Below are 15,911 nucleotides of genomic sequence, written 5' to 3'. Positions count from 1 at the left end.
CTCCCTATTCAGCAACTCCCTTCTATTGGAATATTGCCAGAGAACTGATTAGAGTACTGGGACGGAGCAGAATGGGGTTAAAGGCAGCCCTTCTGGCCCAAGTTGAGAATCAGAGGGATCAACCCACACACGGTACTTCTCTATTTAGTTTCCAATATATTCCTTTATAAGGGCTCATCCTCAGAGACACACAACCATCACCATCTATCCGCCCCACACTCAGAAATCCTCAAAAGGCAAAGTGGTTGAAGAAGTAAGATGCAGCATGGCTGGGAGGCTGGGAGGGCACAGGTTGATGGGGAAAGCCTGGGGTCCAAGGCGCTCTAGTGGGGGATTTCCATAGTCATGTAAGTGTTGTGACATAGGAAGGTGAGTGATCATGAAAACGGTAGGGGACAGTGGAAGAGACAGAGAAAGTAAAGAGTAAAACGACTCCAGGATTTCAATTTCCTGCTCTAAGAAGCAACACTTCTGAAAAATAATGTGCAACACACGAAGTGCTAAGTAACCTAAACCTTATCATCACCAGTAATATTCCTGTAAATCTACTCTGCTGTTATTTACTTAATTCTTACAAGGCAGGAATGGAAAATCCCCACTCTCCCTGGTTGCGTCGCAGTCTGTCCTGTGGACATATGTAAGTTTTCCCTCTCCCCCACAGAGCTGGTTTCACAGCTAGGCCAGAAATAAGGAACCATCCAGACGGAGACTCGAGGATCGCTCCCCTGGCAGAAAAGGGATTAAGTTTCACCGGGCCTCCCCGCCGGCAGGGCGTCCGCAGCCACGCCGGCTGCTGCGACAGCACCGCCCGGCAGACGGCCGGCCAAGGGGCGACGCCGGGGACGAAGAGGCTGCCGGCTGCGGGAGCGTGGGAAGGCGGCCGTGCCCTTTCCCAGACTCGCGCCCAGGCGCCGGAGGATTCGCTCGACTGCCCGCGCCCGGCCCGGCCCGGCTGCGCAGAGGCCTCGGCCGCCCCCGCCCCGCACCCCGGAGTGCAAACTCTGTCCCAGGAGGGCAGTGGCAGGAACCCGAGCCCCAACAGCATGACTGGGAGCCGGAGCTGATCTGGGGCCCCCGTCGCCGTCTCGAGCCTCGCGGGCCCCATCACCCTGCCCCGCCGAGCCCGAGAGCCCTCGGCTAACGCCGGGCCCCGGCGGCACCTGAAAAGCGGCCGGAGCCAGGGCCGAGCCCTGCGAGGGCGACGACGCTCGACCTCCAGGGCCGCGGCGAGGGGGCGCGTTTTACCCATAGCGTTCCCAGGTGCCAGCCATCTCCTCTGCTCGCTCGAGGGCGCTGGGCGCTCGTCTGCCTCCGCAGCGGGCTAGCTCGGGCTCCGGCGCGAGCTCCAGGGCCCCGGTCGCCGCCGCCGCCGCCGCCACCACTCTAGGCCGCCGCCCGCCTTCGCTGCAGCTGCCGCTACCGTCGCCGACGCCGCGCAGCAGCCGGGATCCGCCAGCCCGCGCGCCCCGCAGGGGATAGCACGGCGGCCGCGATGCTACCGCGGCTGGGTCTCCCGAGCTAAAGTTAAGAGTTTTCGCCCCTCAGTCCAGGGGCAGCACCATGACACCACGGCAGCACCACACTGTCATTTCCGCCGCCGCAGAGGAAAAAAAAAGGCAATCCCTTCCAAAAGGGAGGCGGAGTGGGGGCAAACGGGGTTGGGGCTGACACCCCAAGGGAGCACTGGGAAGGGCCAAAGAAGAAGGGGCGCTCGGACACCTTCCCAGGCTCACCTTCCGCCGCCCCCGCCACTCCCAGCTCCCCCAGCCCTTCCTCTGGAGGCACGTTTACATGTCTTCTCCCCTGGCAGGAGTGACCGGAGAAACCTGAGCAAGCAAAGGCAGCCGGTGGGTGGGGCTCGGGTTACTACTGTACCTACCAGCTGATTCCAGCAGCCTTTTCTCCAGCGCCCTGTCATCTTGAAGGAAGACACAGAGAGAGGGACCTGGGCGGGTGTGTGTGTGTGTATGTGTGTGTTGTGTGTGTGTGTGTGTGTGTGTGTGAGTGACAGAGCGACAGAGAGAGCAGAATGTGTGTGAAATGCAGAAGGAAGACTATGGCTAAACTCTTCTCCCACTCCCCACTCCTCTGTCCCCCAGCCCCACAAACCCCAGGTTAGAACAAGGAAGAGGCCTTTGCAACCGGTAATAAGAAGAGAGTGCCCGGGTCCACCGCACAGATCCTCTCCATGAAGCTGCTCTATGCAAAGTTAACTACAGAGTAAAACAAAAATAGTGGAGGAGATAGAAAAGGGCAGACAATTGAAGGAAACCCAACCCCTCTTTCTTTTTACAAAGAGAGAATGGCTGTGTTTTATTGGCCTCGGGCAGAAGTTGTGAAGGTGGATTAAAGCCATCAAAAGAAAAAAAAAAAGCAGGATTTTTCTTGTACCTTCAAATTGTTGACCAGTAAAACAAGAGGGTCGTTACCACAAGGACAATGAGGCAGATGCTAGCTATCCAGGTATTCCAGGTCCCTAATAAGCTAATTGGTCCATTTGGAATCCAGCATCCTCCCATTGGTCTGGAGTGACCCCCACTCAAAAGGTGGATGGGAGAGGGAAAGAGCAGGAAGCCCCATAAGAGACTCTGTTTCTAACTTGGGGCAAAAAGAGAGAACAAGGGGAAAGAAATGAGAAAATGAGAGGACCTGCCCCAGCGCGCGCGCGCGCGCGCGCGCACACACACACACACACACACACACACACACACACACACGCCTGCCATCATTGTGCATAAGAACAAGCCCAGAAAAATTGAGGTATCTCTTGGTATATCCCTTCAGGAAACCAATAGTAATCAGTCAACACTCCTGTGAAACAATGTGCTAGAGATCACTGAGGTGGAAACCAAGGCAAAAATCACAACCAGGCTGCCCTGATGAAAGTCTGGCCCCGGCCGGGCGCGGTGGCTCAAGCCTGTAATCCCAGCACTTTGGGAGGCCGAGACGGGTGGATCATGAGGTCAGGAGATCGAGACCATCCTGGCTAACACGGTGAAACCCCGTCTCTACTAAAAAATACAAAAAAACTAGCCAGGTGAGGTGGCGGGCGCCTGTAGTCCCAGCTACTCGGGAGGCTGAGGCAGGAGAATGGCGTGAACCCAGGAGGCGGAGCTTGCAGTGAGCTGAGATCCGGCCACTGCACTCCAGCCTGGGCGGCAGAGCGAGACTCCGTCTCAAAAAAAAAAAAAAAAAAAAAAAGTCTGGCCCCTAAGAGAAGTAAAAGGTAGTGAGTAACACCTAAAGTCCAGGCAACAAAAGCAAAAATAGGTAAATGGGACCATAAAACTTTCAAACATCTGCACAGGAAAGGACTCAATCAACAGAGTGAAAAAGCAACCTACAAAATGGTAGAAAACTTTTGCAAACCATATATCGGATAATGTGCTAATATCCAGAATGTATAAAGAACTTGTATAGCTCAATTAAAAAAAAAAAAAAAAAACCTCTTAAAAGTGGACAAAAGACTTGAATAGACATTTCTCCAAAGAAGATATACAAGTGGCCAACAGGCATATGCAAAGATGATCAACATCACTAATTGTCAGGGAAATGCAAGTCAAACCCCAATGAAATATCATTTCACATCCATTAGGATGGTCACTATAAAAATAAAAATTTAAAAATTTAAAAAAAAAAAAAACAGAAGAAAATACAGCAAGGTGTGGTTCACACTTGTAATTCCAGCTACTCAGGAGGGGATGCTAAGGCAAGAGAGTCACTTGAGGCCAGGAGTTAGAGATCAGCCTGGGTAACATGAAGAGAACGTGTCTACAAAAAATAAAATTAGAACAGAAAATAATAAGTGTTAACAAGGTTGTGGAGAAATTGGAACCCTTGAACACCATTGTAAAATGGTACAGACACTACCCAAGGGAATGTAAACTGGTGTAGCTGCTATGGAAAATAGGATGGAGGTTCCTCAAAAAATTAAAAATAGAACTACTATATGATTAAACAATCTCACTTCCAGGTATATAGCCAAGCAAATAGAAAACAGGATCTCAAAAAGATACTGGCAAACCCATGCTTATAGCAGCATCATTCAAGGGGTAGAAGCAAATTTAATGTCCATCAAGGGATGAATGGATAAAGAAAATATGGTATATACACACAAGGACATATTATTCAGCTTTAAAAAAAGAAGGAAATACTGTCACATGTTACAAAGTTGATGAACCTTGAGGACATTATGCTAAGTGAAATAAGCCAGTCACAAAAAGTCAAATATTCCATGATTCTACTTATATGACTGTCTAAAATAGTCAACTCATAGAAACAGAAAGTAGAATGCTGGTTGTCAGGGACTGCGAGGAGGGAAAAGGAAAGAGTTGTTCAGTGGGTGTGGAATTTCAGTCATGCAGGATGAGGGGGATGTTCTGGGGATCTGTTGCACAACAATGTGCATGTGGTTGACAATATTGTACTGTACACTTGAAAATTGTTGGAAGGATGAAGTTTATGTTATGTGGTTTTTGGCACAAAAATTATTTTTTTAAAAGTTAATGAGTCAGAAGTCTGCTGAACCCAGCCTAATAGAAGAGGGGATAAATAACCTATGTAGCCATTAAAATAATTATATATATGCATATGTATGATACACACACACACATATATATAAGAATCTCAGATATTATGAAATGAAAAAAGCAACGTGCAGAACTGAGTATGATTTCTTACTATTCGCGTAAAGAAGCAGGCAGGTATATGTCTATGAATGCTTGTATGAGCATAGACTCTTCTGAAAGATACCTAAGAAACTGGTTACACTGGTTGCCTGGGAGTCAAGCATAGGAGGAAGTATTTAACATTGCATATGCTCTTTTGTATTGTTTAAGTTTTTTATAATGTTCATGTATTACCTTTTCAAAAACAATTATGAGCAAGGAGCCTGGAGACAGAAAGTAAAGTGGAGGTCACCAGGAACTGAAGGGAGAGGAAATGAGGAATTATTATTTAAAGAATACAGAATTTCTGACTGGGATGATGAAATAATTCTGAAAATAGTGTTATGCAACATTGTGAATGTACTTAATGCCACTGAATTTTACACTCAAAAATAGTTAAAATAGTAACTCTTCGCTGGGTGCAATGGCTCACGCCTGTAATCCCAGCACTTTGGGAGGCCGAGGCAGGCGGATCACAAGGTCAGGAGATGGAGACCATCCTGGTCAACATGGTAAAACCCCGTCTCTACTAAAAATACAAAAATTAGCTGGGCGTGGTAGTGTGTGCCTGTAATTCCAGCTACTAGGGAAGCTAAGGCAGGAGAATTGCTTGAACCAGGGAGATGGAGGCTGCAGTGAGCCGAGATCACACCACTGTGCTCCAGCCTGGTGACAGAGTATGACTCTGTCTCAAAAAAAAAAAGATAAATATTATTTTATGTATATTTACCACCATAGAACAAATCAAAAAAATAAAAGGAGGAGGTCTACAGAACAAGTACAGATTATTCTATTTTGTAAGAAAACAGATATAGTCTGGACACAATGGCCCATGCCTGTAATCCTAGCACTTTGAGAAGCCAAGATGGGAGGATTACTTGAGTGCAGAAGTTCGAGACCAGCCTGGGCAACATAGTGAGAACGTGTGTCTTTTTATTTTTACAAAAAATGAAAAATAAAAAAAGAAAACAGACACATATATATATATATGTCGGCAAATGCATAGAAAAGAACCTATAAGGGGCCGGGCATAGTGGCTCACTCCTGCAATCCCAGCACTTTGGGAGGCCGAGAGCAGCACAGAGCCCAGTCTGTTCCAGAAGGAAAACCACAAAAGGATGGTTTTGTTGTGTAAGAGATTCTGCAGAAGGGGACCTTCCTACTAGTTGTCTGAAATCCAGAGGTTGACCAAAGGCTTTTCTAACCAGAAGTTCCAGACCAGCCTGGCCAACACAGCGAAACTTTGTCTCTACTAAAAATACAAAAACTAGCTGGGCATGGTGGTGGGCACCTGTAATCCCAGCTATTTGATAGGCTGAAGCACAAGAATCATTTGAACCCGGGAGACGGAGGTTGCAGTGAGCCGAGATCACACCATTGCACCATTGCACTCCAGCCTGGGCAAGAGAGTGAGATTCTGCCTCAAAAAAAGAAAAGAAAAGAACCTGTAAGGAGCATCCTGTAAACAGTGTGGGCCTGGAATTGGGGTGGGTGTTTGAAAGGATGTTTCCATTTCGATTCTACTTATTTTTTAACTGTTTGAATATTCTGCAATGACACTTTCTTTTGTAGTTTGAAAAAAAAATTTAAGGTATGTCTCCAAAAAGAAGTTGAACCCAAAGTTCAGTCAGAAGTCAATTGATCTCTAAAAATTCTTCAATCTCACTTTGTGTGATCTCCACAGAGAGCTGGAGAGTTTTCTAAAAATGTGAAGAAGTGATCTCTTTCATTATGGACATACCTGAACAAAGCAAGCTAGCTCTTAGCAAAACAGGCAGTAAAGAAGATTTGCTTTTAATGACCTTAACCGTCCATTAGAAATCATCTTAGCCTTCACTTGTTAGCAGTCTCCCTTTCACCTGAGCTGCCAATGCTTTCAAACTAGTCTCTAGCTTACCAGAGCTCTATACTGAGCTCCAGAACCCTATCTTCCCTCTCCAAGCATCAGTCCATGTTCTGGACATTTCCTTTCCCTTGTCAAAACTTAACTACTTCTGGCTCGTTTTCACAAAGGACCTTACTAAATGATTAAGGAATTCAATCAACCAATTTTAGCTAACTGTTAATAGCTTCATTTGTCTCCCTATTAGTAGATAATATTTTAATTTTAACACAGGCCTTCAATGTATTAATTCAAAGGAATGACTAATAGCGTATGTGGGTGGGGATGATGGGGTGGGGAGGGGAGATTTTGCTAATCATATCACATAAGCAGCTGCTTTGAAAATATCCCCACTTTCACTGGTTTTATGCAAATTGCTCACTGTAAATTTATGAAAAGTAAATGTTTTGTATCTGGCAGGAGATGCAAAATTGCCGGGGAGTATGTCATGAAATTATGTGTTTATAATTATTTAATGGTTACCTTTGTATATAACATATGTTGATCCTATTAACAAAATAAATCTGACTCATGAAAAAAAAAAAAAGACACGACAGATTCAGCTTGAGGTGTTTTAATTGGATTAATCTGATGCAGGCTAACTGTACCACAGACCGACAATATGAAAGGGACAGCTCATGGGCTGCTTTTTCCTGCTAAGAATGTTGGGAGGGTATTGGAGGAACGGCTCCAGATACTTTCTACAGAGAGCAGCACAGAGCCCAGTCTGTTCCAGAAGGAAAACCACAAAAGGATGGTTTTGTTGTGTAAGAGATTCTGCAGAAGGGGACCTTCGTACTACACTCAAAAGAAGCAGCTAGTTGTCTGAAATCCAGAGGTTGACCAAAGGCTTTTCTAACCAGGGGCTTTTAACAGGATGGTGAGAAGAAAAGCACTTTTGCCATGGACTCATCAATAGGACATTGTTCTAAAACTAGTTGTGAACAAGCCCTCTAGGCTGCTTAAGAGAGAGTGGTTTAAAATAAATATGTCCCCAGTATGAAGAAATGGCATGCCCCTGTGTATTAGGCTATTTTGGCATTGCTACAAAGAAATACCCAAGACTGGGTAATTCATAAAGAAATGAGGTTTAATTGGCTACAGTTCCACAGGCTGTACAGGAAGCATGATGCCGGCATCTGCTTGGCCTCAGAAAACTTACAATCATGGCAAAAAGCAAAAGGGAAGAGAGGCATCTCACATGGTTGGAAGCAGGAGGAAGACAGAGTGAAGAGGGAGGTGCCACACACTTTTAAAGCACCAGGTCTCATGAGAACTCGTTATCATGAGGGCAGTACAACGCAAGGGATGGTGATAAAGTATTCATGAAGGATCCACTCCCATGATCCAATCACCTTTTACCAGGCCCCCCTGTCAACATTGGGGATTACAATTTGATACAAGATTCGAGTGGGGCACAGATTCAAACTGTATCATTCTGCCCCCTGGCCCCACCCAAATCTCATGTCCTTCTCACATTACAAAATATAATCAATTATGCCTTCCCAACAGCCCCCCAAAGTCTTAACTCATTCCAGCATTTACTCAAAAGTCCAAAGTCCAAAGTCTCGTCTGGAATAAGGCTAGTCCCTTTCACTTCTGAGTCTGTAAAATCAAAAACAAGTTAGTTACTTCCAAGATACAATGGGGTTACAGGCATTGGGTAAATGCTCCCATTCCAAAAGGGAAAAATTAGTCAAAAGAAAGGGGCTACAGGCTCCGTGCAAGTCTGAAACCCAGCAAGGTTCTCATTAAATCTTAAAGCTCCAAAATAATCTCCTTGGACTCTACATCTTACATCCAGTGCACACTGATGCAAGGGGTGAGCTTTCAAGGTCTTGGGCAGCCCCACCCCTGTGGCTTTGCAGGGTTCAGTCCCCGTGACTTCTCTCAAGGGTTGGCATTGAGTGCCTGTGGCTTTTCCAGGAGCAGGGTGCAAGTTGTCAATGAATCTATGATTCTGGGAGCTGGAGGATGGTGGCCCTGTTCTCACAGCTCCATTAGGGAGTACCCCAGTGAGGACTCTGTGTTGGAGATCCAACCCCACATTTCCCCTCTACACTGCCCTAGGAGAAGTTTTCCATGAGAGCTCTGCCTCTGTATCATGCTTCTGCCTGGACAGCTAGGCTTCTCCATACAGCCTTTGAAATCTAGGCAGAGGTGCCCAAGCCTCAACTCTTGCATTCTGTGCACCACAAGCTTAACACTGTGTGGAAGCCACCAGGGCTTACAGCTTGCACCCTCTGAAGCAGTGACCTGAGCTGTACTTGGACCCCTCTAACCACAGCTGGAGATGGAGCAGCTAAGATGCAGGGAGCAGGGTCCCAAGGCTGTGCAGGGCAGCGGGGGCCCTGGCCCTGATCCAGGAAACCATTTAGTCCTTCTAGGCCTCTGGGCCTGAGATGGGAGTGACTGCTGTTCAGTTCTCTGAAATAACTTCAAGGCCTTCTTCCCATTATCTTGGCAATGGGCAGTTGCCTTCCTTTTAGTTATGCAAATTTCTGCAGCTTGCTTGAATTCCTCCCTTGGAAATGAGTTTTTCTCTTCTACCACATGGCCAGGCTGCAAATTTTCCAAACTTTTATGCTCTGCTTCCCTTTTAAATGTAAGTTCCAGTTCCAGGTCATTTATTTGCTGGTTGTTAGAGGCAGCCAGGCCACATCTTGAACACTTTGCTCCTTAGAAATTTCTTCTGCCAGATACCCTAAATCATCTCTTTCAAGTTCAAAGTTCCACAGATCCCTAGGGCAGGAGCGCAATACAGCCAATTGCTTTGCTGAGGCATAACAAAAGTGATCTTTGCTCTAGTTCCCAATAAGTTCCTCATTTCCATCTGAGACCTCACCAGCCTGGCCACTTCTGTGCATATCACTGTCAGCATTTGGGTCACAACCATTCAACAAGTCTCTAGGAAGTTCCAAATTCTCCCTCATCTTCCTGTCTTCTACTGAGCCCTCCACAGTCTTCCAACCTCTTCCTATTACCCAGTTCCAAAGTCTCTTCTATATTTTCAGGTATCTTTGTTGAAATGCCCCACTCTTTGGTACCAACTTTCTGTATTAGGCCATTGTTGCATTGCTATAAAGAAATACCTATGACTGGGGAAATCAGACATCTCATATGGTGGGAGTAGAAGGAAGAGAGAGCAAACAGGGAAGTGCCATACACTTTTAAAGGACCAGATTTCACGAGAGCTCACTATTGTGAGGACAGTACAATGGGGGAGATGGTGCTAAACTATTCATGAAGGATCCACTCTTATTATCCAATCACCTCCCACCAGGCCCCACCTCCAACACTGAGGATTACATTTCGACATGAGATTTGGTGGGGCCACAGATTCAAACCATATCACCTTGCTATTTTTTAGTCTTCTTTGATCTATATTTTGCTATTGCCTTTATCTATTTTGAACTTACCTGAATTACATTTGTTATAATAAACATGTATGTTGGATAAGTATATTACATTGGTAAACACTTTTCTGGAGTTTTAATGTGTCTTCAACCTAAACCTTACAGCTGGCCATGCCTTCCTAACCAGCAGCACCCGGTCACTTAGAATCTGGCTTTCATGATTCTACATCCTGCTGGTTTTCCTCTCATCTCACTGCCTATTCCTCTGGTTCTGTTGCTTCCTCCTCCTGCTCTTCTATTGTACCCGTGAAGGTTAATGTGCCTCAGGACTTAGTCCTTGACTCTCGTCTCCATCTACACTCACTTCCTAGGTGACCTCCTCTAGTCCCATGATTTTAAGTATAATCCATAAGCTTATGGATCCCAATTTTACCTTTTTAGTTCAGATTTCTCCCTTGGGTCCAGACTTGCATATCTACCTATTTTACTTCTCCACCTGACTATCACACAGACAGTACTAACTTAATGCAACCAAACCAGAACTCTTGGTTTCTATTCCTCTCCATTTCAGTAAATGGCACCATCCAACTGCATAAGCCAGATACTGGGATGTCCTTGACACCTTACTCTCCCCAGTGTCCAACATTCAATACATCATCGAGTCTTATTTTGGTCTCTCTACTTCCACTTCCAATCAGTAATGCAGCCAAAGTAATCTTTTCAAATGGAAAGCTGATCATTTTATCCTCATCCCCTGATTGAAACCCTTCAGTTTCAATCAGTGAACTGCAATTAGAGTAAAATTCAAATTATTTAATGTGGTCTATAAGACCTGGCATTAGCTGGTCCTTGCCTCCCTCTCTGAACTCATCCTATTCCACTCTCACCCTTGCTCACTACAATCCAAACACACTAGCCTTCTGACATCCCTTGAACCATGTCATGATCCTGGCTACCCCAAGAAGTTTACATGTTCTTTTCCTTCTGCTAGAGTGCTCTTCCTTCTGATCTTCTCATGGCTATCTAGTGCATTCTCTCAGGTTATACACATCACCTTCTCAGAGAAGCCTTCCCTAACCACCCTATATAAAGTAACCCTTCTACATTATTCTCTAATATAGCACTCCATTCCTTTCCTACAGATCACTTATCACTAGCTAAAATTATTGTATGTGTGCCCATGCACACGCGCACACACACACACACACACACACACTAAATATACATATCATGAGAGCAACAACCTTGTCTGTCTCTATCACTAGTATATCTCCAAACCTAAAACAGTACCTGGCTCACAGCAGGTGCTGATATTTGCTGGATGAACAGCAGTAAACAGAGGGAAAAGTACGGTTCAGAGATGACTTTCACAACCCTGATATAGACTTACCCCAATCTTCAATCTGCAGTAAAAATATCACACTCAGAGATGTCCTTTTGGCAGAACTAGTGCATTTACAGCAGGTTCATGCTGGGAGGTCAGACACATTACTCAGGGCCTCAACTCCCTATATACCAGCAATTCTCAAACTTACTCAAGAAACACTAGAGTCCCTCAAGATATTAACTGGTGTTCTGAGGGAAAAAAATGACTTGATCTAACATGTTTAGGGAATGCTGCAGACTGAATCTTTCTCTTGGAGACTCACAGTACACATTAGCATATTAAGGCTCTAAGGAGTCCTGTCAGAAATAAAACGCATTGTAAGTTTGTTTAGCATTTCCCAAACGTATTTGACCATGGAACATTTATGTTCTACTCACTTATTAATATCTCACAGGTCACTAGTGTCTCTCAAACTATAGTTCTGTAAGCACTGCCTAAATATATAATATAAAGATGGAGATGTGTGTATATGTATGTGTGTGTTTGTGTGTGCATGTGTGCATGTGTGTGTGTCTATATTATGGATATTAATCAAAGTGAACTTAAGACTCGTGGCAATAAATTCCAACTCAAAGATGTCCATGAGATGAGATGGAGGAAATTCAAGTTTACGGTAAGGCAACAATTGGAGATAGTGCATTCAATTAAAAACCTTTTAGGAGGATATTGGCTTATAGTTAGTTATGAGTATTGCTGTAAATTAGTTCCAATATTCTGGCCTGAATGAATTACCCCTAGGCCACTGAGAACCTGTAAATAAGATTGATGAATCCCTGTCAGTGATTTCTGGGGAAATATACAACTGGGAGAAGTATCAGTATCAGATCCCCAAAGACTACAAATGACCAGCTTTCAAAATGGGAAAGGTGGATTCTACAAACAAAAGACCAGTGCAGTGGGCTTAATGTTGATTTGAGACAACATTCATACCACTCTTCCTCTCACCCATTCCAGAGCTTCTTTCTCTTCCTTGATCCCTCTGTGCTCATCCTTGCCTAGGGTTTTTGCATTTGCTGTTCACTTTACATACAGCAGGGATCAGCACACTTTTTCTGTAATAAGCCAGTGGTAAATATTTTAGGTTTTGTGGGCTATATGATCTCTGGCCCAACTACTTAGCTCTGCTGTTGAGTGCAAAAGCAGCCATAGATAATACATAAACAATGAAACTTTATTTTCAAAAACAGGCTGTGAACCAGATTTGGCTCAAGGGCCATAGCTGTTCCATCTGGAGTGTACTTTGCCAGGACCCTCACATGAATAATCTTTTATGTTCATAATTCAGCTCAAACATCATTTTCTTAGATTACATCGCCCAATCTAAAGTAATTACACACTGAGTTGCTTTCAAATATTCCAATTTTAATTATCTCCACTGCACATATCACTAACTGATATTTTGTTGTTTATTGACTTGTTTCCTCCCCACACACAAACCAGAATAATAATTAACATTTATTAAGCTCTTATTATGTACCTGGCATTGTTCTAAACACTTTATATATATTAATTCTTTTCATCTTAATAGTAACCTCCTGACAATAATCCTTAATCTCCCCATTTTATAGGTGAAAAAACAAAGGCTGCGAGATTAACTATTTTATTCACAACCAAATATGTTAGCCAGTGGTGATTTCAGGATTTAGGTCCAGGCTTATAAGCATTGTTCTATACTACAACTCAATTATAAGCTCCACAAGAGCAGAGATTTTGTCTTGTTTACTGATGACCCTAGAACAGAGCCTAGAAGAGTGTTTGACGTATAATAAGTGGTCAATAAATATTTGCCAATTTAATAAAAATTCTAAGACACTCAGATAACTAAAGGGAGACAGTATTTACCAAGAATGAGTCACACTAACCTGATTTCCTTCTTTGATGAGGCTAATAGATACAGGAAACAAGGAAATGGGAATAGAATCCCATTTCTTTGGATTTTAGAAAAGCATTAAACAAGATCTTTCCTGAAATCTTTTTTTTTCTTTTTTTTCAACTTTTATTTTAAGTTCTAGGGTACATGTGCAGATGTGCAGATTTGTTACATAGTTAAACATGTGCCATGGTGGTTTGCTGCACAAATCAACCCATCACCTAGGAATTAAGCCCAACATCCATTGGCTATTCTTCCTGATGCTCTCCCTCTCCCAGCCCTCTACCCGACAGACCCCAGTGTGTGTTATTCCCTCCACCACCGTGTGTTCTCATTGTTCGGCTCCCACTTATAAGCGAGAACATGTAGTGTTTGGTTTTCTGTTCCCGTATTAGTTTGCTGAGGATAATGGCTTCCAGTTCCATCCATGTTCCTGCAAAGTATATGATCTTGTTCATTTTTATGGCTGCATAGTATTCCATGGTGTCTATGTACTACCTTTTCTTTATCCAGTGTGATGTTGGTGGAAATTTGGGTTGATTCCATGCCTTTGCTATTGTTTTTCACTGCAATGAACATACATGTGCATGTATTTTTATAATAGAATGATTTATATTCCTCTGACTATACACCCAGTAATGGGATTTCTGGATCAAATGGTATTTCTGCTTCTAGATCTTTGAGGAATCACCACACTGTCTACCACAATGGTGGGACTAATTTACATTCCCACCAACAGTGCAAAAGTATTCCTTTTTTTTTCCTGCAACCTTTCCAGTATCTGTTGTTTCTTGACTTTTTAATAAGCGCCTTTCTGATTGGCATGAGATGGTGTCTCACTGTGGTTTTGATCTGCATTTCTCAAACCCTTTTCTTACTAGAACTTTCTTTGTCATTTAATGCTGTTAAATTTATTGCTGTTAAATGTTTAATGCTTTCTTTATTGATTTCCATGACACCACACTTTCCTAGTTTCCTGAACACCTTACTGTTCTTACCTTGTCCTTCATGTGATCCTCCTTCATCATCAGCCCCTAAAATGTGGATGTTTCCATTTTTACCCTCATCCTGATGACACCTCAATCTATAACTCCAGGCCTGAACTTTACTCCAAGCCTAAAAATTCACACAGGGACTTCAAGTTTAACATGTCCAAAACCAAACTCATGATCTCTTCCTCAAATCTATTCCTTTTCTTATATTCCCAGTCTCAATTAATAGCATCACTCAGTCGCCCCACTCTAGAACCTGAAAGTCATGTTTGCACCCTCACCTCTCTCACTCACTCCATATCTAAACACCGACCCAAACTAAATGATTTTTACTTCTTAAATATTTCTCAGCTCCACACACCTACTAGCCGTAACCAACTCTTAACCAGTCTCTCTGCCTCTTGTTTTGACCCTATCCAATTCTCCACACAGTCATCAGAATTTTTAAATGAAAACATGATCATGCAACACCTTATTGCCTACAAGATGGAGTCCAAGCTACATCAGGACCATATAAATCTCCTCAAACTTGCTGGCTACTATTAAAACTGCCTTTGCAAAAATTACAACAGCGTGAAAATTATGGTAGTGGAGGAGATCTGATCTGGCCAACCCCCATCTTGCCTTTGACCTTCAAGCTGCCCTTAATTATTTCTGGACTTGGGCCGAGGTAACTTTGGGAAACATTTAGTTTATAGTTTAAATGATAAAAGCACTTCCCCAGAACTCAGCCAACCGCCTTTGTAAAGTTAATGAGAGACCAACAGTTTAGGAGGATAGAGGAGCTTGAATTCTGCTAAGGTGTAGACATAAACAATTACAAGTCATTATTTCAGATGTCACAAGATATGCAACTTACCTAATTACTCCTGCAGATAACATCACAATTGTAGAACCTAAAATCGGTTTTTTGAGATATGTTTTCAGGTTTTTTGCAGATCTGACCACGGATGGCTCCACCTGGATCCCCCAACTGCTCCTGTGGCCCCACAGAGGAGTGACTCAAGGTGCAAGAGGACCATTTCCCACCCCCATATGATTGCATCCCCAACCAACCAAGAGCAAGCACCCATAATCTAGCCACTCCCACCCCCTCCCCAAAACTGCCTTTAAGAACTCCTAATCTCTGAGCTTTCGGTGAGGTTGATTTGAATAATAACTCTGTCTTCCAGGTGGCATAGCTGGCCTCTCATCAATTAAACTTTCTTCACTGTAATGCCATGGGCTCTGTGAATTGATTTTGTTTGTGCAGTGGGCAGGAAGAATCTGTCGGGTTACACTAGTTTACTCACAGCTAATGTTTCCACAATTCCAAACTGCATGCAACATTGCAATTCTCATGTAGGTACTTCTCTGCCTTTGTTTATGCCATAGCTTCTATACTGAGGCTCATCCCAACCCTTACCACTTACTCCCATTTTGCCTGGCTGACTTCTTATCATCCTCTCAGATTGAGCCCATGCACTATCTCCTCCAGGAAGGCTTCCCTTAACATGCCCCATCCTGGGCTGGGTTAGGTGTCCATCTTCTATGCTTTCAAGGCATCCTTTTTTGAGGGGTTGGGGGGATGGGGTCTCACTCTGTCACCCAGCCTGGAGCGCAGTGGTGCAATCTAGCTCACTGCAGCCTCAAACTCCTGGGCTCAGGAGATCCTCCCACCTCAGCCTCCTGAGTAGGTGGAACTACAGACATGCACCACCATGCTCACCTAATTTTTTAAATTATGATTTGTAGAGGCAGGGTCTCATTATGTTGCC

General features: G+C 44.0%; 1 protein-coding gene across 6 annotated transcripts in view; it reads right to left on the bottom strand.

The window, feature by feature from the left end:
* The window catches only part of MID2 (midline 2), a 96,897-nt gene extending 94,674 nt beyond the window's left edge, over positions 1-2,223 (bottom strand). For 2 of the 6 annotated variants that reach the window (XM_015127965.3, XM_015127966.3), the window contains exon 1: positions 1,246-1,880. In XM_015127965.3, the coding sequence (XP_014983451.1) occupies positions 1,246-1,249 (4 nt within the window). In that variant the 5' untranslated portion in view covers positions 1,250-1,880. Of the gene's footprint in view, positions 1-1,245 lie in introns of all 6 variants that reach the window. The other 4 variants (XM_077988269.1, XM_015127967.3, XM_077988268.1 and 1 more) reach the window with 4 other exon arrangements.
* Between the last annotated feature and the right edge of the window lie 13,688 nt (positions 2,224-15,911).

Source organism: Macaca mulatta, chromosome X (genome assembly GCF_049350105.2).
Source record: "Macaca mulatta isolate MMU2019108-1 chromosome X, T2T-MMU8v2.0, whole genome shotgun sequence".
Classification (NCBI taxonomy): domain Eukaryota; kingdom Metazoa; phylum Chordata; class Mammalia; order Primates; family Cercopithecidae; genus Macaca; species Macaca mulatta.
Note: the sequence above shows the minus strand (reverse complement) of the source record. Positions and strands in the feature narration are given on the sequence as shown.